General features: G+C 43.2%; 3 protein-coding genes across 5 annotated transcripts; 2 read left to right on the top strand and 1 right to left on the bottom strand.

The window, feature by feature from the left end:
- Positions 1-77: 77 nt before the first annotated feature.
- On the top strand, positions 78-9,746 carry stt3a (STT3 oligosaccharyltransferase complex catalytic subunit A). The gene is made up of 18 exons (XM_084029142.1): positions 78-128; positions 853-973; positions 1,068-1,128; positions 1,212-1,333; positions 1,518-1,663; positions 3,215-3,305; positions 3,388-3,494; positions 3,582-3,746; positions 4,146-4,326; positions 4,438-4,593; positions 4,705-4,796; positions 4,947-5,102; positions 6,447-6,635; positions 7,423-7,539; positions 7,616-7,718; positions 8,394-8,582; positions 8,782-8,897; positions 9,377-9,746. The coding sequence occupies exons 2-18, from the start codon at positions 886-888 to the stop codon at positions 9,413-9,415; spliced, it is 2,118 nt and encodes a 705-aa protein (XP_083885268.1). The 5' UTR covers positions 78-128; positions 853-885; the 3' UTR covers positions 9,416-9,746.
- LOC311025948 (uncharacterized protein) lies at positions 9,743-12,863 on the bottom strand. 3 transcript variants are annotated; one of them, XM_084029146.1, is made up of 7 exons: positions 12,567-12,863; positions 12,355-12,480; positions 11,684-12,288; positions 11,269-11,593; positions 11,122-11,179; positions 10,777-11,020; positions 9,743-10,683 (listed from the first exon to the last, which is right to left on the bottom strand). In XM_084029146.1, the coding sequence occupies exons 1-7, from the start codon at positions 12,609-12,611 to the stop codon at positions 10,419-10,421; spliced, it is 1,668 nt and encodes a 555-aa protein (XP_083885272.1). In that variant the 5' UTR covers positions 12,612-12,863; the 3' UTR covers positions 9,743-10,418. The 3 variants fall into 3 exon arrangements, with proteins under 3 accessions (XP_083885272.1, XP_083885271.1, XP_083885270.1); XM_084029145.1 differs by having other exon boundaries at positions 11,684-12,480; positions 12,567-12,647; positions 12,742-12,853; XM_084029144.1 differs by having other exon boundaries at positions 11,684-12,480; positions 12,567-12,851.
- A 2,118-nt stretch (positions 12,864-14,981) lies between these two features.
- Positions 14,982-20,666, top strand: thap12a (THAP domain containing 12a). The gene is made up of 5 exons (XM_084028739.1): positions 14,982-15,224; positions 17,065-17,182; positions 17,442-17,540; positions 17,618-17,657; positions 17,769-20,666. Exons 1-5 carry the CDS (start codon positions 15,139-15,141, stop codon positions 19,574-19,576), a joined length of 2,151 nt encoding a protein of 716 aa, XP_083884865.1. The 5' UTR covers positions 14,982-15,138; the 3' UTR covers positions 19,577-20,666.
- The last annotated feature ends 523 nt before the right edge of the window (positions 20,667-21,189 follow it).

Raw genomic sequence — 21,189 nt, 5'->3', positions numbered from 1 at the left:
TCACGGTGCTGTGGGATTACTGTGGACAGACGCTCAACCAATAAACGCGCAGCTTGGCGTAGAGGGGGCGGGATTAGTTCACGGTGAAGGTTGTGTGTGAATAGTGCATGAGTAACAGGAACAGAGGGGTGAGTCTTGCTGAACATTAAATATTAAATCCTTAAACCATTTTAGGTGCACCCGTTTGTATTGTAGTCTGTTGTCCTGCTGCCGTTTGTGAAGCTGTCGCTGATATTTTGTAAATAAGTCGGCGTAGAGGCGCGAGGTGAGGGTGTTCATTGTACAGCAGCTAGCAGGTTAGCTTCGCTAGCTACTCACACTTTAGCTTCAACTGGATGGAAGCAGCATCAACACTAGCCGTCCTGATGCTCGTTAGCTATAAGATGCTGCCAACGCTTGCATTTACTTTGAATTGTACAGAATGCGTGTTAATAGGTAACGTGGTGAAGGGATAGACAGTAGCTGCTCGTTAATTTCCCTCCTTCTGTGATGCTGAGCTGTCACTATCTGTAAGACTAGTCCTCAAAGTTAGCGTTAATTAGAGTTATCTTCAGCTCGGTGGTTTGTGTTCTCGCTTTGCAAAGGCGTTCAAAAGTCAGGAGAATCCCGGCACAAATCCCTGCAGAAGTTTCCCAGAGTGGCTGCTTCCTGGTTCCAGACGCCACATCTCAGTGCGTGGCCTTATCTGGTTGGACACAGTTGTAAAACTTGGATTTTTTTTAATAGGCAACAGTTTGCTGGAAATATGACATTAAAAAGATTGTTTCTTATTTTGCAGGATTTGTTTCTAGACATTAAACCCACGTCGTTGCTTTCCCCGCAGTCTCAGAGTGCTTGTCTCCCTCCCATCAGGTAGTACGGTGAGCTATCCCTAACCTCGCCAACATGACCAAGCTGGGCTTCCTCCGTTTGTCCTACGAGAAACAGGACACGCTGCTGAAGCTGCTCATCCTGTCCATGGCTGCTATCCTCTGTGAGTCCTCTGCTTCACACACACGACAGCATGGACGCACTAATGCTGCAAACAACCACAACGCATTCATCCATGTCATCTTCTTTCTCCTCAGCGTTCTCCACTAGACTTTTTTCCGTCTTGAGGTTCGAGAGCGTCATCCATGAGTTTGATCCGTAAGTTCTACGTCTGTCGTGGTTAACGGGGACTGTTGCTCGTCCTTCCTCAGTGTAATAACTCACCGTCCTCTCACCTCCAGGTACTTTAACTACCGTACCACCCGCTTCCTGGCGGAGGAAGGATTTTATAAATTTCACAACTGGTTTGACGACAGAGCATGGTATCCTCTGGGGAGGATCATTGGTGGCACCATTTATCCAGGTAGGAATCAGAATCAAAGACTTGAGACTGCATTACAGTGTGAATGATGAAAGTGGGCTCCTAGACTTCATTCTGTGTTGTTTGATATTAAAAGTAGAGCAGTTCAAGAGTTATTTGAGGCTCAGAAGAGAGATGCATGTATACGGTCAGACTTTATAAGCAATCCTCTCTTCTCTCTCACCAGGGCTGATGATCACCTCTGCCGTCCTGTACCACGTTCTACATTTTTTCCACATCACCATCGACATCCGTAATGTCTGCGTCTTCCTGGCTCCCTTGTTCTCCTCCTTCACCGCCATAGTCACCTACCACTTCACCAAGGAGCTGAAGGTAGGAAGTGCATGCTAACATGCACAGCTAACTATGCTATTAGATGTTATAAACTCTTAATGAAATAGAAATCTCTTCTTTGTTTTAAGTGGCACTCCAGGGATTTAGTTTTGCACTTTGATTAAATTAAAGGGCCCATAAGAGTCAGATTTGAGCTATGCTCCGCTTGCCTGGTAAATGCCCACATCTTTTAAAGCTACAACACCAGATGGTACTGCAGGCTTTCTGTTGATGTATAAATTATTCCACAGGACTAGTACTCCAAGTAAAGATTCTCTTGTGGAGTGAGTGTCCTTTTATAATCATATTAGTTTATACAAACAATCAACTTCCTGTTAGAACATTCTCTCGGAGCCTTGTCCACCAAAGTGTTTTTTCATGAGACCAGCATATACTTTTTTTAAATTTGCTGGAGCGTCGCGCTACTAACAGCAGCAGTGTGACAAGATGTTGACTGTTGCAGTTTGGTGGGGGTTCTGGTCACTGAGAGTTGAAAATATTCAACTTTGGGGTAAAACACTGCGCTTGTCAATGCCGCTTTTTACCGAGCCGTCCAATCGGAGTGGAGGAGAGGCGGGACAAATAGCCTACCACAAAGTGGTGATCCAGTGTGTTCTATTTGAAGTTTGTTGTGGGCCCTGGTTCAAAAAGCAAGTTTAACCCTAAATCTTGTTTGTTCACTCTGACTCTGTGTGGTGAATGAAAAAACATTATCCATGGAGCTCCCATACCATAATTCACCATGGCAACGGGTAACAGTGAACGGGAACAGTGTTATGTTCATCATTTGCCACAGTTGCATTTCCTAAACAGAGTCACCGCTATGCTGTTAAAACACGTTTGGACTAATACGCAGCCTATTTTAAAAAAAACATTCTAACATCATCTTCAATATTATAGGAATTATGCTCCATTATGAGGCCTTGCATCAACTGACGACTGTCTATTTATATAAAAACAGAACTTTCACCCCCAAAAATGTCTTGCAGACGTTTTATTCTGAGCTGAGTGATTGAAGCTGTGTAATCTGAGGACAAACACCGCTGTTCAAAGAAATTACTTGACAACTCATAAAAGCGATCGCCTACGTTCGATTTTCTGATTAACAAACTATTAAGCTATCCACTGATGAATGTGCTTTGATACATGCTGTGATACGGACTGGGTCAATGAGGGGAAAAACCTTTAGCTACTGTGGATTCATGGTGTCCTCATGTGTAGGATCATAAATCTGAACAGAACGATGGTACTCACTGAGATGTCTCCCTACATGCTTCATCCAGAGTTAGTATCTAAGCATGTGCTGACATTTTAGCTTCCGGAGATATTCTGTATCATAGCAACCACTCATAGTCACTAAAGCTCTCAGCTGGAAAAAAAACCGCTCAATCGCTCCCAGCTGTGTGTTCAGAAGAGACCCTGATGATAAAACGCTTTGGTGGACAAGGTCCCTTACACAAGAAAAATAAGACGGCAGATAAAGGCAGAAATAAAAAACAACTTCAATATGCTTGTATTGATATGATGATGTACAACCTTGTGTGTCTGCAGGATGCAGGTGCTGGGCTCCTGGCTGCTGCCATGATCGCTGTGGTGCCTGGTTACATCTCTCGTTCTGTTGCCGGCTCCTATGATAATGAAGGTATTCATGTGATGTGCATAACACCGTTCTTTGAATAAAACATCCCAACAAGAGTGCTAATGAACCCCCTCTGTTCTCTCAGGTATTGCCATCTTCTGCATGCTGTTGACTTATTACATGTGGATCAAGGCTGTCAAAACCGGGTCCGTGTACTGGTCGTCCGTGTGTGCTCTGGCCTACTTCTACATGGTAAGGAGAACTAAAAATGCATATGCATATATTGGATTAATTCTGCGTTTATAGAGGTCCATACAAGGTGTGTGTGTATGTGTGTAGGTTTCATCCTGGGGTGGCTACGTGTTCCTCATCAACCTGATCCCCCTTCACGTCCTGGTCCTGATGCTCACGGGCCGATTCTCTCACCGAATCTACGTGGCTTACTGCACGGTCTACTGCCTGGGCACCATCCTCTCCATGCAGATCTCTTTCGTCGGTTTCCAGGTAAGGTTACAACGTCTTATGTTACACAAGTTAATGGCTCAACAATAAAGAGTCTAAAAAAAAGTCTGTGCAAATGTTCTTACTATTCTCAAAATAAACACAAATGCCAAAATGGTCTGATTCATGACGTGTGCATAGTGGCCATTTTGTTGTGTGTATGTAAGTGAATCACAATCATTTTAAATTGCCAGCTATCTGCATGGTCTGAGGCAGTTGTGTTCAGAGTACAAACAAATTCAGATGAGAAAATATTAATATTTGTGTATACAATGTTCGTATGTGATTCGTGCATCTCTAGTGTTTGTGAATGAGGCCCAGCGTCATGTATTAGGGTAAGCGGTTCCACTCTGCTCTGTGAAGCACAGTTCACCTCCCCGTCTCTCTTCTCTCGTATACCAGCCGGTGCAGTCATCGGAGCATATGGCAGCCTTCGGTGTGTTTGGCTTGTGCCAGATTCATGCCTTTGTGGACTACCTGCGCAGCAAACTCAACACCCAGCAGTTTGAGGTGCTGTTCAAGAGCGTCATCTCCCTGGTGGGCTTCGTCCTGCTGTCTGTGGGCACAGTTCTCATGCTGACTGGTAAGAGGGTTGACAAACGTGGTGGATGGGAAAGTGTTTGCTTCACTCCTTCCCTACATTCTTCTTTCCTCTTGTGAGGAACTGATTTTGAGTTGGTGACATTCCCCTCAGGTAAGATCTCTCCCTGGACGGGTCGCTTCTACTCCCTGCTGGATCCCTCCTACGCCAAGAACAACATTCCCATCATCGCCTCCGTCTCTGAGCATCAGCCCACAACCTGGTCCTCATACTACTTTGACCTCCAGCTGCTGGTCTTCATGTTCCCAGGCAAGTGCACACTTGGCAGAAACACGCAGTAACGAGGGTTTTACACTGTATGAGCTATCCATCTCCATGCAGATGAAGCACACAGCTTAGTTACCATTCCTTTCCTTACAGTTGGTCTTTACTACTGTTTCAACAACCTGTCGGATGCCAGGATCTTCATCATCATGTACGGAGTCACCAGCATGTACTTCTCAGCCGTCATGGTATGTCCTCTATGCACTTTGGGACATTTCACCAGTGTCACCAGAAGATGGCACACTCATGTCGTTAAACATAACTGGAGTAAATGGAAAGCATGTGTTTCTACCTCCATATGGGTTAATGACTGCACTGCTCGTTGGTTGCCTCCTCAGGTGCGTCTGATGTTGGTTCTGGCTCCAGTCATGTGCATCCTGTCGGGCATCGGCGTGTCTCAGGTCCTCACCACTTACATGAAGAATTTGGATGTCAGCCGGCCAGACAAGAAGAGCAAGAAGCAGCAGGACGCCACCTACCCCATCAAAAATGAGGTAGGAGTTCAGACTCCTGTTGGAGGGTGTCTCATAAGGTCTGACATGTTATATGCCATGCATGAAACATCATTGGATAAAAACTGGTTAAACCTCAACATGGTGATCCAAAACCATCAGGATGCATGAGAATGACAGCAGACCTGAGTAGGCATTGTGGGTACTGTGACTAAATGCAACTCTTAAAAATCCATGAGGAGACGAAAGCTAAGTTCCCGTCTTGTTGTCGGCCAGTTGATGATTAAAAGGAAGGTAAGCAACAACTTAAGGTGGACCAGAGGTATTCTCTAAATGTCAAGCGGCTCCTCTGAGTCAGCTTTTTTAATTTATCATATTTCTTTTAACTGTTTTACTGATAGCCCAGTTAAACGGTTGATTATTTACATCCCTACCTAATCATGTTGTATTTTTAATTAGTCAGAAAGTGAGGATTATCTGATGAACATAAAACTTTTATCAAAGTTATTGTTAGAACTGTGATGGTATTATTAAGTACTCATACCGGTACTCCGTATCGGCAAGTACTAAAATATAAGTACTTGTACTTTTACTTGGTCTGAAATCGGTTCATATTACTACTACTGCCAGTTGTAGATAATACTTCCATGGCCGTGACCCCTACCTTGTTCACTGTAGTTTCAGATCTGTACATTTGAAATGCATATAACAAACAAGCCAAGGCAGCAAGTCAGTTTGGGTAATATTTAACAAAAGATGGGCCTTTTAGTATTAAAAAAAGGTTTGCAGACAAGTATAGATGTTCATTTTGTCATTTTTGTTCCCATTGGTAGAAAGTACTGAACTTAAGTAAAGTTTTGAGGTACATGCACTTTACATTAGTGTTTCCATTGTATGCTACTTTATACTTCTACTCCACTACATTTGTGGAAGCTAGAGTTACTAGCTGCTTTTGAGTTTTTGTATAAAACAACATGATATATGTGATATATGACAGAAAGTGCATCATTGAAGATCAAACCAGTGGTTCTCAACCTTTTCTCTCCCGTTAACCATCTCACAACTCCTCAGATCTCTCTTGTTACTCTCTTGGAGGGAACAGGATCTCTGAGAACACTATATTACCTAGTGTTATATAAAGATGGTAAAGCTTCAGTGCATTATGTTGCCAGTACTGTCCTTTTACTGGTAATGGAGTGCTTTTACTTGTGGTATTTTTTTACTTTTGTGACAGCTGAAAACCCCTTATAAATTGAAATTACATTGTGTAAACGAGCACCAGAGATTTCTTCTTGAACCATTTTTAAATTCAGGAGTCAGAAGAAAAGCATGTTGATGGTCCCAAAATGTAGATCCTGATGATCCCGTGTTTCATATTCCAACCAGGTTGCCAGTGGGATGATTCTGGTCATGGCCTTCTTCCTCATCACGTACACCTTCCACTCTACCTGGGTGACCAGCGAAGCCTACTCCTCTCCCTCCATTGTCTTGTCGGCCCGTGGAGGTGATGGCAGCCGGATTATCTTCGATGACTTCAGAGAGGCCTACTACTGGCTCCGTCACAACACTCCTGAGGTCAGTCCCAACCAAACAAATACACAAGAAGTCAATGGCTGAGGAGTTCTTAAAGGTAGTCCTGGAGAGGTTGCCAGTGTATTACAGGGCAGACACCGAAGTCCTTTTTACACAGATACGGTTCCGCTGTAATGGTAAGGCGAGTCGAAATATGCTGCAAACCGTATATATATCTCATATATAGAACTTTGTGGAACAAGACAGACATCACACGGCCGATGAGAGTGGCGCTGCCCGTGTGATGTGGTAAATGAGCATCGGAAATCTGATTAGCTCATACAGACAACAATGAAAGGTGAACTTTTGTTTGTCTCGCATATTTATGCTTCAACCACCAGTGGCTTTTTATCTTCTTGTGAAATCCTCCGGTGGCGCGTCGCCCTGGTAACACGTCTTCACCACGTCACGTCTTTTTCGCCGCGGCGACTCGCTCCGTTTACAAAGAACCCGTCTTGCCTGTCTCGCCTCTGACGCGCCTCTGTGACTACCTCCGTTGGTGTCTCAGAGGCGTCACCCCTTTCTGTCTTGGTAGCGTTTACAATGATGACGGGGCGGGAAAGAGGCGTGATACTCCAGCAACGAAAAGGCAACCATTTACGCCAATTATTTCACATTCACACCTCACCTAGAAGGAAACCGACAATGTGACTACAAATTCCACCTTTTTACTATGGCGTTAATAATAATCTGAATTGTAGACTGATTGTTGTTATGAGTTATGCACCATCATAACCACAAGATGAAAGGGTCTCCGCTCACTAACTTGGGTTTTATTTTGTGTTTCCAGGATGCCAAAGTCATGTCATGGTGGGATTACGGCTATCAGATAACTGCCATGGCAAATCGAACCATTCTAGTGGACAACAACACGTGGAACAACACACACATCTCCAGAGTTGGACAGGTGAGCTGGGTAACCCTCAGGGTGGTCGTGTTTGTAAAGTGCTGCTGTGTTGACTGGACTGTTGTCTGTTCTGTAGGCCATGGCATCCACAGAGGAGAGGGCCTACGGCATTATGAGGGAGCTGGATGTCAGTTATGTCCTGGTCATCTTTGGAGGACTGACGGGCTATTCTTCAGATGGTACGTCCCGATCATCAGTGGATATTCTATGTCGACATAAACCTGAGATGGATGGGATGGGTTTGATTATCTGTTTGCAAAGCTTTAGATATGTCCCGCCACATGTAATGGCATTCACTTCACATGATGTTATTTACCAGATGTCAATAGCCTCCCTTGGGTGGCGGTGTTTTCAGATGTTAGTTGATGTCACCTTAAATCTGGGGTGTCAAACTCATTTTAGATCATAGGCAACATATAGTCCAATTTTGATGTGGGTCGGTTCATAAAAACTAGAAATAACCTTTTTTATGCATTTTGAAAAAACAAGTACATTCTGAAAATGATCACAATTAATGACCAATCCATTACAAACTAGATGAAGCCTGAGGTGTCTCGCTGATCTCTCAGCTACAACCAAAAACAGACAACCCTGCCAACTACTCATTTTATATTTTCTCTTCTCCGTTTCCCATGAAAGTTCTTGTATTTTTCGCCAAAATAAGTCTTAATAGTGGTCCCAAATTTAAGGTTCTTTGAGCAGTGAAAGATTTCAGCTGGCTCACACATTCATCACATAGCGTTATTACTTTGTCATTGAATGTCACTGAAAAGTGGGGCAAAAAAAATCAGGCCTAATATGTTAGAAAGGCTTTTTCGCAGCACTTCTGTAATTGATCCATCTGTCTGCCTCAGACATCAATAAGTTCCTGTGGATGGTCCGTATCGGGGGCAGCACGGACACGGGCAAACACATCAAGGAGCACGACTACTACACCCCCACCGGAGAGTTCCGAGTGGACCGCGAGGGCTCCCCAGTCCTGCTCAACTGCCTCATGTACAAGATGTGCTACTACCGCTTCGGCCAGGTCTACACAGAAGCCAGTGAGTAACTGCAGCCGAGTCTGGTCCGTCTGTCACCATGCAGGACCCACTTCTACTTTACAGGCAGACACACATTTGTTTGTCACCATACTGTGGACATACCGTCCTGTAGCCACACATGGAGATGAACTGCCAGACCTTGTGTTCATGTTGATGTTGCCGCTGCTCTCATTCTGATGATCTGACTGATCTCCTACAGAGCGCCCCCCCGGCTATGACAGAGTGAGGAACGCTGAGATTGGGAACAAAGATTTTGAACTGGATGTGTTGGAGGAGGCCTACACAACAGAGCACTGGCTGGTTAGGATATACAAGGTAAAATGACTCTTCCTCCCTCTCTGTCATAATAGCAGTCTCAAGGACTCTTGAAATCCGGCATTCAGACATGATAATAACATGTAATATTGCTTATATTATCACCAAAGAGAGCATTTTAAACAATTTAGGTTATTTTGATTGTGTTGAATTTAAATAAATAAAAAACATTTATCTTTAGCTTTTTTTTCTTCCTTTTTTCTTATCTTTATTCCTGTTTATAGTCATTGACCGACTGTGAAATTAAAAGTGTATATGAGATCTATATACAGTGGGTTTTTTTTAATCCAATTAATCGATGGAATAATGATAGATAAGATACTCGATTACAAAAAGAATCGATAGCTGCAGCCCTAAATCTATCAATGATCAAATGAAAGTAATTGTTCCGGCTCTACCTTGAATACGTTGTAAAATGGACTGGTGATGGATGAGTCTGTATGGCTGTGTTATGACTCATTTCTTGTTCCATATTTTAGGTCAAAGATCTGGACAACCGAGGTCTTTCAAGGACATAAAACCTTCCGACGGCAGTGAAAACAGCCTTTTAGCACACAGCACTGAACACCTTCCCCTGTGGTCTGCAGATGAGTGGGAAAAAGAGTACTTTTTATACTTTTTGTTTGGGGGGGAGAGAGAAGATTGCAAAGAGATTTCTTTTTTTGTGACTGATTTTCATTTTTTTTTATTTTCTTATAATGAAATTTCTCATCTGGGATCAGAGGGAGCTTGTGTCAAAACGTCCAGTCTGTTAGGAAACGTAATTTGCCATGAAGCAGTCAAAAGAAAGAAGGTTTCATTTATGAGTTCATTTTTACAATGTGGTCAATTAAAGTGGGATGAAACATGGTCAAATAGTTTCTTTTTTCCCCCTCACACCTGCACAGAATACACTTCATCGGTCATTAATTTCACAGTTCATGAGTCTGAACAGTTTATAAATCCTGTGGGTGAGACCCACAGCTGCAGAAAGGATAACTTGCTACTTGATTACATTTGGGAAGTCATCCGTTAAAAAAAGCTGTCCCCAACTCGTAATAAAAAAAAACATTCCAGTGTTTCTCATGTCTTTACTGAGGATCTGATTTACCTGCATGCTTTTAGAAGCTCACCATACTCTCAAAATTAACTATTTCAGATGTTCATACTGCATACTGCACATATCACAAGTATTGTGATATGTGCAGTATGTATGCTGAAAGATAAAGATGCATTCAAGGCCGACACTAGATTTGTAGACAAAAGCAAAACTTTGTAAAACAAGACGATATTTTTATTCTAGCGCATTCGTAGATACATGTCAACTTAGAAAAATGAACAGTAGCGTTGGATAGTTAATACATAAGGAATAAAAGGAACAACTGGTCAGGAAGAAATATTTCCTCCTAATAGGATTAAAATAACAATACAATTTATATGTATTTGTATTAAACTAATTTTAAAAGCATCAATATAAAGTGCCCATTAGCTCCAGTCCCATACAATATGGCTTTTTTTTTTTTAACCCTCAGACATTTTTTTTCAAAGCTTCTTGGAGTCTGGTAGATCTTGCCCAAGTGCCGGGTTTTTTCTGCAGATGTAGGTGTTGGGATCTTCATCCAGAGTCAGCAGCTCAGCCAGTGACGACACGCAGGGATCGGGGTCAACCAGCATCGCCGGCAGGCGGGACGACCGTCGCTCGATGCGGCACGACCGACGCACTGGTGTCAGATACTTCAGCTCTTTGATGTTGCCCTTCCTTCTGGATCTACTTGTGCCGGCGTCCTCTTTAATTTTCTTGTTCACACTAATGGGACATAAAGAGAAATGTTTACATTAAAAAAAAATGTATTCCAAGTGAAAAGAAGGTTGTATTATACATAAGAGTCGATGGACTCACCTCTGCAGGTATGGCGTCGTCTTCACACTGTACTTGATCACTGAAGCATCTTCCATCTGTGGCGTCGTCTCTATCACACACTCCTCATCGCTTCCTCCTTCCTCATCCGTCTCCACTTTCTGCTCCTCACTTTCTTCCCTATCCTTCACTTGCTCAACCTTCTCAACATCCTCTGGTATTTCCTCCATCAGTTTGCTGTCCATCATGTCAACACCACTGCACACATCTGTCACCTGTGAAAGCTCTAATGGACAAACAGAATTAGTGGAAGAAGGATTAATTAATTTTAAGAATGCCGCTATAGGACACCAACAAAACATGGTGGACATCCTCTGGCGAACTTACCGTCGCATCTAGAGGGCGTCTCCATGGCCTCCAAAGCATCGCACAGGTTCACAACAATCTGTCAACATGGAAGAAAGAAAAGAACACTGTTTATCACTGTGGTGGGAGGTGATACCTTTAATACAGCAGCCCTGCCTGTTTGCTTACATCGTCCACACTGCCTAGTGGTTCAACATCAGAGCTTTCAAGCAGGTCCAGCGTGGTGTTCACGATCACTGGAGTTTCTGATGCCAACACTGCTGTCTGTGTGTCTGCACAGTGAGCAGCAGTAGCAGTCTCTGGGTTTTGGGCTTCCAGTCTGGGTTCAGGGTCAGGGTTGCACTGTGCAGCTGGCTGAACGCGAGATTGAGGTTGTGGATTGGGACCGGCTTCTGGTTTTGCAGAGACGTTAGATTTAGAAGGTTCTGCTGTTGTCATGGCGGGTCTCTTTAAGGCCTTGCCCTTGGAGGCCAGCCACTCGGACAGTTTGGCTCTGCAGAGGGAACAAACACAACATTGGAGCATTTCTGACACTCCGTAACACCAAAGAACAACATCAAGTGTGTATGTCGGGAAACGTTACCTTTTTTCCTCGGCCGTCTCCATGGTGAATCTGTACTGACTGAGGGCACTTGAGACAGGTTTGTCGACCGTCTTGTCCGCCACTGGAACCTTTGGCTTTGAGTTCTGAGTGCGACCTTCCTTGGTGGGAGCCACTTTAGGGTTTCTGGAGCTGGTGGGGGCTCGTGTTGAGGGGACAGTCCTGGCAGGGGGGCGAGTAGAGCGCAAACCAGCAGGAGGACGGCTGGTGTCAGCAGGCTTGGTCACCTGAGCAGGTCTATCCAACACCGACGTGGACCTTTGCGACACAGGTTTGTGTGTACCATATCCGGTCAGGTCAGCTACAGACTTGGACCTACTTTTCGTCACGTTGCCCACCCGTTGACCCTCTGTTGTGCGTGCTGATGGTTTGGGATCTGCCCCGCCCACGGTGGCGGTTGACCTCCAAATGGATCCGATTTTTGACTGGACAATCTTGCCTTTGTACATGCCAGGCGCGGATTTTGATGGCGGCGGCGGAGCAGCTGGTGGCATCGGAGCTTCGGCAACTATTTTCTTGTGTTTCACACTCAGTTCGGTGAGGAAGGCCCGGCTGTGTGTCTGCCGCCGTTGGACAGCAGCTCCTTTCCCATCTTTCTGCTCAGCCCCTTTCAGAGCCCCAACAGACCTCGACCTCGTGTCCACCTTAACTTTAAGAGCACCCGTTTTTACAAATGTGTCCTCTTTCTTGCCGTTTGTCAGTTGGAAAGGAGTAGCGGACGTTTTCTCGCTGAGTGAGGACTTGCTTCCACATTCAGGCTGAGCGTTTTCCTTGTTTCCCTGACACAACGAGAACAATAATTATGTAGATAAACACGTCTACATGTGGTCGTATTTTATGGTTGTCGTTAACGTAGCTTACTTACTTTCTTGTTGGTGTGGTGTCGTCTTGAGACTGCGACGGTGTCCATCGTGAAGCCTCAACCAAGTCAGATAAAGGGAGATTTCTGGAAAGCGAACAAAGAATACATAGAGCGGGACGTTAGCTGTGTTGAGTCCGGAGATGTGACGTAAATACCCGCAGTAAGAAACGCGACTGACCTTGCTCGATGCTGTGTTACTCGTTACAATACGGAGAGAAAGTCCATCCAAAACAGCGCAGCTCAGGAGCAAAATGCCACTCTCCGCCCCGCAGGAAAAAACGTTTGATTTGACTTGGCGCTGCTGCGTTTCAATTGGTCAACTGGTAATCGCGAGAAAAGGGAACCAATAGGGCAAGAACGAGATTTTGAGGAGACAACGTTCTTTCAGCCGTTCGGTTTCTTCCAGTTTGAAAGTTTGAACGCAAATAGGATTCCGCGAGTACCGTACACGACTGTCTCGTGCCAGAAAGTGATCGCTGGAGCACGCGCAGGCTGTTAAATCAATATGGGCCAGTTATATTATCAACTATTTGGTGTCTGTACATGTTTATATTAAGTAATTTGACTACGCAACTTGTCACATTACTATGTTTAATTTATGACTCATAAATATGCTCATAAATTATGAGCACATGACTCTTTCTAACTCTAACAATTGCAGCTGTACAATTTTCTGAAATAAAGTATTCTGATTCTGATTTCTAAAAAAAGTATGTACTAGTATGGGATGTCTAAAAAAGAGTCATAAAATAATAAAGAGCGAGAGATAACTGGCCACATCTGTCTGTTTACTCATGGACAGATGCCACAGGTCCGTTTTTGAATTCCACAACCTTGTTATATGGTATGACAAAAAGTCATTAATAGGCTATAGTATATGAAAAGACATTCATAGTATTGTATGTAATAAAAAAAAAACGTCATAAATAAGTATGACAAATAATAATAATACATTTTATTTATGGGTTCCTTTATAAACACCACACCTTACAGACAAAGTAAATGCAGTTAAAGCAGGCAGATACAGTTAAAAGAAACATATGTCCAAAAAGTCAGATAAAAGTCATAAGGTAGTATGACCAACATGTTAATAGTTAGTAGTATAATAAATAAATTAATATTATACACAGTAGTATAATAAATCAAAATATCTTGAAGAGTCATAAAAAGCCATCGTTTTTCACAATTGCTGAAACACTAAATCCAGTCTCAGTGACCAACATATTTATTGAATTGATCAACCTTTTGACAAAACATTCTCACTCACTAAACCTGCATTTTATGGGTTGCAGGCCTAATGCTTATATTCAAATTGGTAACAAGTACTGGGTTGATATAATTTGGAGCACAGGGTAAAATAATGAATAATAATAAAGATCATTACAAAAGTGTAGTTGAAGACTACAGTATTTTCCAAATATAAACAAGGATATTAAACAAACCAAACACATTATCAGAAAGAACAGAATTCCATACATCTCGTCTCACAATTCCTGAGTCACCAGCTCCAAACTCACTCAGAGCAGCTGTCAATCATGACATCCCGCCCCTATTCATAGCAGCAATGTATTATGTATTATATGTATTTAATTTATTCATTATTAATAATTCATACTGATGATATCATGTTTCAGGAAACATGATATCATCACACAAGAGCATGCCCTAGTCCTGCTCTATGTGTAAAGTGTCCCAAAACTTTTGTTGTGACACTATAAATAAAATTGAATTCACTCACATTGATATAATATCAAATTTAATGAGTGTAGTAATAAATAATGCACATCTCTGCTGTCTTAAAACGAGATTGTATAGCTCAGACATCACCACAGAGAAAATGTTATATTTAAGACAAGATAAATCATTTCTGCACAAGTGAAAAAATACAAACAATAAGTGTGATAGTCAACAACATTGCATACGTTATTCATTATGAGTTTAACTTCACAAACCCCACATGGGATATGCATTTTGAATATTTAAATATGTCATGGCAGAGCCGGTTCAGAAACATGTCATGGCATGTTTTCAACCTTTGGGCTGCTGAGGATTCTGGGAAAGAAGCGCTGCGCGCCTTTTGATGGTTGTTAAACACATTCGAGATTTACTGAAGAGCTTGAACGAGAAAGCGAATGTGCCTTCAAAATAAAATCCAAAATTACAATCACAATTAAAAGCATTCACTGGATCGATTATTCATATTATTGTTATTATTATTGTTATTATTCTCAAAGCTTACTTATAAAAAGGACTAAAGGAAAAATAGGGATCCTCCGGACCTGTTAGGTCGGCAGCATTAATTAAGTTAATGCCGTATCACTTGACAACGTAGCATAGCCTAGTTGACATAGGGTGTAGGTTTGGGCTGCTGAATAATAACATGTCATACCTTGGGGTGGAAAGAATGCGCTTTTACGTTAAGACGTTTTATATTGGTAACTCAAACGCAACGTACTTTATTTTGAAATACCAAATCGGAAATTAATATACGTACCGCTCGATTGGCAGCTAGCTAGCGTTAGCAACATAGTTGTCTATTTCACCGCAAACTCCCGATTACATTGACTAACGTACGATGCAGAGTCACTGCGCTGTACCGAGCTGTACGAGCGGTAAATCCGACCCGCAGCCGCTCTTCAGGTTCCCGCATGATCCGGAAAGGTAACTAGTAGTTACTAACTACTGCTAAACATGCTAATGCAAACAGGAAGCTCCAAGCTACGTTACCCAGCAGCGTGTTTGTGTACGTACAGTGCCGGGAGCCTCGCATGTTACGTCTTTGCTTGGATCGTTGACGTTTTGTTTCAGTTGATTGCTTCGCCCTGACACACGTCGCTTTATTAACATACAGATAATAGTTGTTTACTTGTCAACACGCACATTCAGTTCAGAGGTTGGACAGATTCACGCGTCCCGCTTAAAGTAGGAGTCAGATGACGGTTAGTCTCATAAAGTTCAGCATGTATACCAGTAGCGCATACAATTACTGCATGTAGTGAAGGACTATTTCCCATATCTGCAGCGGAAGCCGACCTGGTACCCTGAAAGTCCAGGTCCTCGTACTTTTTAACAGACTAGAGGTGTTTTAAAATTACTACTGGCTTAATGGGACATGTAATGAAACTGGGACATCATCATGTTCATCACCCCTGTGTGTTCTGCCTCAAGAAGTCAAAATGTCTGCCGTGCAGTGGCGTAGCTCAATTATCCGGGGCCCCCCTGCAGAGTCAAACCATGAGGCTCAGGCTCCTCCCACAAACAAACATAGGCCTACCACTCACTTTGCAGATTTATCTGCAGAATTCCACATTCCATACATCTATTTCAGAACTTTATTCAGAACATGGCACGTACAGAAAATATCGTAGAATATTGCACGTACATAAAAGAAAATAAATAATTTAGGCTGGGCCTAAGGCTATATCAGGACAGGCAAAAGGCTTTAACATGCCTAAAAGGGATGCTTGATACAATTGACTGGTTTTGGATGAACAGTGTGTGTGCCACGTCTTTGATTGAACCACGCTCGATATTCTTAATGCTAGGCTTTAGCGCATTCCTAAATGACAGTATCTGGAATGCAAACTCAGATGACAGGTCATCCTTGTACTGAGCTGCTAATGCATTAGCAGACTCCAACAGGGCCATGTGTGTAGAGCGTAGAAGCTCACAGGGGAGCAGAAAAGAGAAGCGCTGCGCAACATAATTCATTCACTCATACACTCTTTGTTTACCTTTTTTTTTAATCATTCCTCCAGGCTTCCCTGGTAACCATGTGGTTAACGTCACAGCGCGTTGATTTGTGGGTAATTCTGTCCGATTAAGTCTGCACAAATGCATACAGAAAGTGTGCATAAAGGGCTTGAAATGTCTTTTAGAGTCCTCAAGCACTCAATGTTACAATGGTGGGACAGACCTGGTTTAACAGGAGGCAGGTTTATAACGGCTCAAGATAAAAGAAACACAGTTTACTAATCTGCAACAGAGATGATTGTCCAGCCAAATGAAAAAGTGCCTTTTTAACACTTTTGGATCACATCCTGGTCATATTGTGCACCTGTCTACTAAAATATGCCAAAAAAATCCCCCAAAATCAACGTCATATTTTTAACTCAAAGTCCAATATGACTTTCTTCCTGGAAAACAAAATATGACGGGTGTTTACTTCAGCCAGTACCAACCAGTTTCAACCAGTAATATCATGACATCCATCCACCAATTAATCTGCAACTTTTAGCAGCCCAGAGTTGGAGAAGGTTGTGAGTTAAGCTTTTCAATGATCAAATCAAATTCCTTCCAACATTGTGTCCGCCTCCGATCCTTTTACACTCAGGAAAACATCACCAGACTGAAAATAGATACTCCTGAAATGCAGTTTCAGCTCGACTTCAAAGATTCTGGGGAAATATGAGCTGGTCATTGAATTGAATTCAGCAGGCTGAACCATAAAGGAACCTCAAAGCTAAACTTTCATTTGAGTTCACCCTCTCTTTTCTTTCAGGTCCAAGAAGTGGGTTGAAAAATGCCAGAGACCAGATCTGGTGGACAAATCCCCAGGCCAGCTGTACAGATATTACAGACTTTGTGGGAAACACTTTGAAACATCTTTGGTTGATATTGTAAGTTACGTTTTCATGTTGAATATGGTTTTGGATCCAACTGCAGAGGACGATGTGAGCCCAGACTTTGCAGGAGTAAAATGTGAAAAGTGCTGCATATTATTTAATTACTCAGTAAATACAGTATATTATACATAATATATACAGTATGCATTGTAGTGAAAATGTAGTTAACAACGGTTTTAATACAAAAAAAATCAATCAAGTCATATTTGTTGATTATGTGATGAAAAATGAACTCTTCTGACCTTGTTTTCAGGATGCTCAGAGATCAGTGTTGAAGGACGATGCCGTACCAACTATTTTTGATGCACCAAACCAACCTCAAAATGGGCAGGCGAAGCGCAGCAAGGAGACGGTGGGTGAAAGACATGTTGATTGATATTTATAGTTTCTATGTAATCACGTTTTTAATCTGAGTATTTGTTATTTTAGACCAAAGACGATGATGACAAGGACGGTAAGGGGAGAAAAAGTAAGTACGAATATTGCTTATCGGCGATGCCACAAATGTCTCCAACTCTCACGTCAATTTTGTGATTGATTTGGTTTCTGTCTTGTTCTGATTCTCTTTCCCTTTTCTTAGAAATCAAAAACAGTCAAGCAGACACAGCTGAGACTGATGTCCCAGAGGAAGAGGAATACAAAGAGTATCTCAAATCCTTATTTGAAGTTCTTGTCCTGTTGGGAGAGCAAAGTATTCCCCCGACGGGGCCCGGTGACAACAAACAGGACGGCCCTGGGTCCACCAACTTCCACGCGTTGTTAGACTACCGCATGAGTTGTGGGGACGAAGTCCTGAAGAAGATGTACGATGTGAATAAGGAGTGCTGCTCCACAGCTCGGCTCAGTCAGCTGATTGAGGTGAGCGAGAAATGCATCCGCAGTAAGCTGGTGGAGGAAGTTAAACAAAATGGCCATTTCTCGTTACTCACTGACGACACGGTGAAGATCTCAGGAGAATGGTACCTCCCCGTCTTTCTCCGTTATGTGGACCAGTCCAACTGCCAGCGGGAGAGCTTTGTCGGGTTCTTGTCCTTCGAAGGAGAGGGAGACGTCTTAGCGGAGAAGCTGCTGTCTGAAATGACCGACGGTTGGGGCTTGGACATGGAACAGTGTCGAGGTCAAGCCCACTCCTGCTCTGGGAAGCATTTCGGTAAAATCAAAACATTTTCTGCCAAACTGACGGAGAGGTATCCAATGGCAGTGCTTGCTCTAAGATCCACTAGCACTTTGAACCTGTCGCTGGCAAACAGCTTGGCGTTGTCAGGGGTCCAGCTCGTCATGTCTACCTTTAAGAAGATCGAGTCATTCTTCAGTCAGTCCCCTTTTCTGCAGCTGGAGTTGGAGCACGCCATTTCCATTTTCTACCCCGACAAAGAGGAGAAGGCCAAGGAGCTGAGGGAGATCTGTGGAACCAGGTGGACGAGGCGACAAGATGCGTTCGAGGTGGGTGTGGACATCCTAGAGGCGTTACTGCTCTGCGTGGACAGCGTTCACGACAACGAGGACATGAGGTGGAGCGATCAAGTCACACACAACGCCTTGGATATCTCAAAATCGCTGGCTGATTTTGAGTTTGTCATGGCGCTGGTCGTGCTGAAGAACACTCTGACGCTGACGCATGCGTTTGGGAAGAACGTGCAAGGGAACGCGTCAGATGCCCACTTTGCTGCAAACAGCTTACAGGCCGTGTTGCGCTCCCTGCAGGAGGTGTCCGACAACATCGACGTGTATCACGAGTTCTGGAACGACGAGGCCGTTAACCTGGCCACCGCGATGGAGATCCCAGTCAAGGTTCCTCGGGCGTTCTTGAGGAAGCACCAGGCAGAATCTGGAGACGTACGGCCGGAGAGCCACTACAAGGAGCACCTGTCCGTTCCCGTGGTGGAGCATGTCATCAAAGAACTCAACCACATCTTCTGCGAGGAGCACCTGAAGGTGCTGAGATGTCTGTCCTTGGTCCCGGCTGTCATCGAGCAGAAGAAGTCTACGAAGCCCGAGGAAGAGAACGTAGAAGTGTTTAAAAAGGACATTCCTAATGCAGGAACCCTCTCAGCCGAGCTGCACTGTTGGTGGGTGAAATGGAGCAAAAAGGGCAAAGGCGAGACGTTCCCGTCCGATCTCCATGAAACACTGCAGCTGGCTGATGTGAAGTTCTTCCCGAACATGCTCGCTGTCCTCAGACTGATCAGCATCCTGCCAACCTTGGCTCTGGACGACAGCTGTGACGTTGCATACAAGCGCTTCCAGGCGTACCTGGAGAACACGCCCGACAGATTCAAATCCAAAAGCCTCGCTCTCTTGAACATGAACTATGACGTTGGGTTTGATCTGGACTCGATGGTTGAGGTCTACATGAAGACGTACCCCGACAGGGAGGATGTGTCTTAGTCAGTTAGTTGTGAGGTAGTAGTTCAACCCTCCCCACTGCTTTGTTAATGACTCAGACATGTTTTACTATCTCATACTGAAGTAGTGTATTTTGGAGGCTGTTCTGGGATTTGTAATAAAATGTAGAATGTAACCGAACGAAAGGCTGGCTTGCAAAGTGGCGTTTTAATATCATTCTTATGTTTTAAGGGGCCAGTATTGGTCGCTCTGTTCCACCCTGTAACCTTTAGTGTGAATAGAAGTCCTGATTCCAGCGGTCCAAGCCCATTCTTTAAGGACTGATGAAGTGTTTTTGCTGTGTCACCCAGAGATCTGCTGACGTGTAACAATGAGATGAGGGGAATCAGCTAGAAATGCCTCCCTCAACATGGTAATAAAAAGTCTGACAAGTTAAAATACTTATGTAGAAACTAGAATAAGAAGGAAAAGGGAGGAGTTTAGATTATTATTTAGTGTTTTGTCCAAACTAAAAACAGATTTGAACAGGCCACAGCCAGACGCTGCCTGGACTATTTCTATCAGGGACATGTCCTGACAATCAGGATAAAATGGTGTTTCCTCCTTAAGAGACCCACAATTCTTAGCTGCTGGTATCCATCATTATCCACCTTGCTCTTGGGTGTTATGTCTGTTAATGGAGTTTATGCTTCGTGACAAAACAGCTGAGTCACCGTCTGCTCTGAGACTCAAATTTCCAGCATTGTGTTTGGTGTTTATGAAATCTGATATGAAGAGGACTAAAACCATTTGGACCATCTTCACCTGCACCGTTTGCTGCAGTGGACCTTATGAAATGCCTTTTTCAGCCACGTCTCCTCCGACAATGTAACGTTCCAAAATAACATTTTTGAGTTGTTGTGTTTCTTGTTGGCCTCCATTCAGGAGGTTTGTCTCCAGTGGAAACTGTTACCTCATCTTCTGTTTTTCAGCCATTTAATGAAATGTGATGAAAGGAACCTTGTGACAGTCAAATCATCTGCAGCTAAAATAAAAAGTATGCAACACAATATGACTGCTGAAAGGTTTGGGAACATTAGTTTATCTCAATGGATGCTTTCTTTCTTTTGTATAATAAAGCCATGAAATGATTGCACTGAGTCATCTCTTGCTTTAATGAAAGTCTTTTCACCGTAGACATTTAATATAAAAGCAGCTGTGATTGATTACTACTGTGTATCATCATGTGTTTTAGTTCCTGGACCCTGAACAATGTTGCTTATGGCCTTGTTTCTATATGACAACATTTAAAAAGACGAATAATTGCAAATGAATGATTCAATATACTATAGGTTCCAGCCAGTGTACTTATTGTTCTTTTCTGCCAAGACACACGTCAAGAAAGTTAATTTCACTGACACTAACTGTGTGTGTGTGTGTGTGTGTGTGTGTGTGTGTGTGTGTGTGTGTGTGTCAGTGTGTCAACAGCTCCGGAGGAAATGAACAAAATCTACTTTACAAGTGTGAAGAAGAGGGAGTAGAATCAGAGAGTATCATGTTGGAACAAGAGCAGTGCTGCACTACAAGTTATTGACGTTACTGTCATATTAGCCAAAAGTTTCTGCTGACTGCTTGTGGAATCAATGAATTTTGATTCTTAACTGAACTATAGTTGC

Source organism: Eutrigla gurnardus (genome assembly GCF_963514095.1).
Source record: "Eutrigla gurnardus genome assembly, chromosome: 15".
Lineage (NCBI taxonomy): Eukaryota > Metazoa > Chordata > Actinopteri > Perciformes > Triglidae > Eutrigla > Eutrigla gurnardus.
This window is presented reverse-complemented; position numbering and strand designations above follow the sequence as displayed.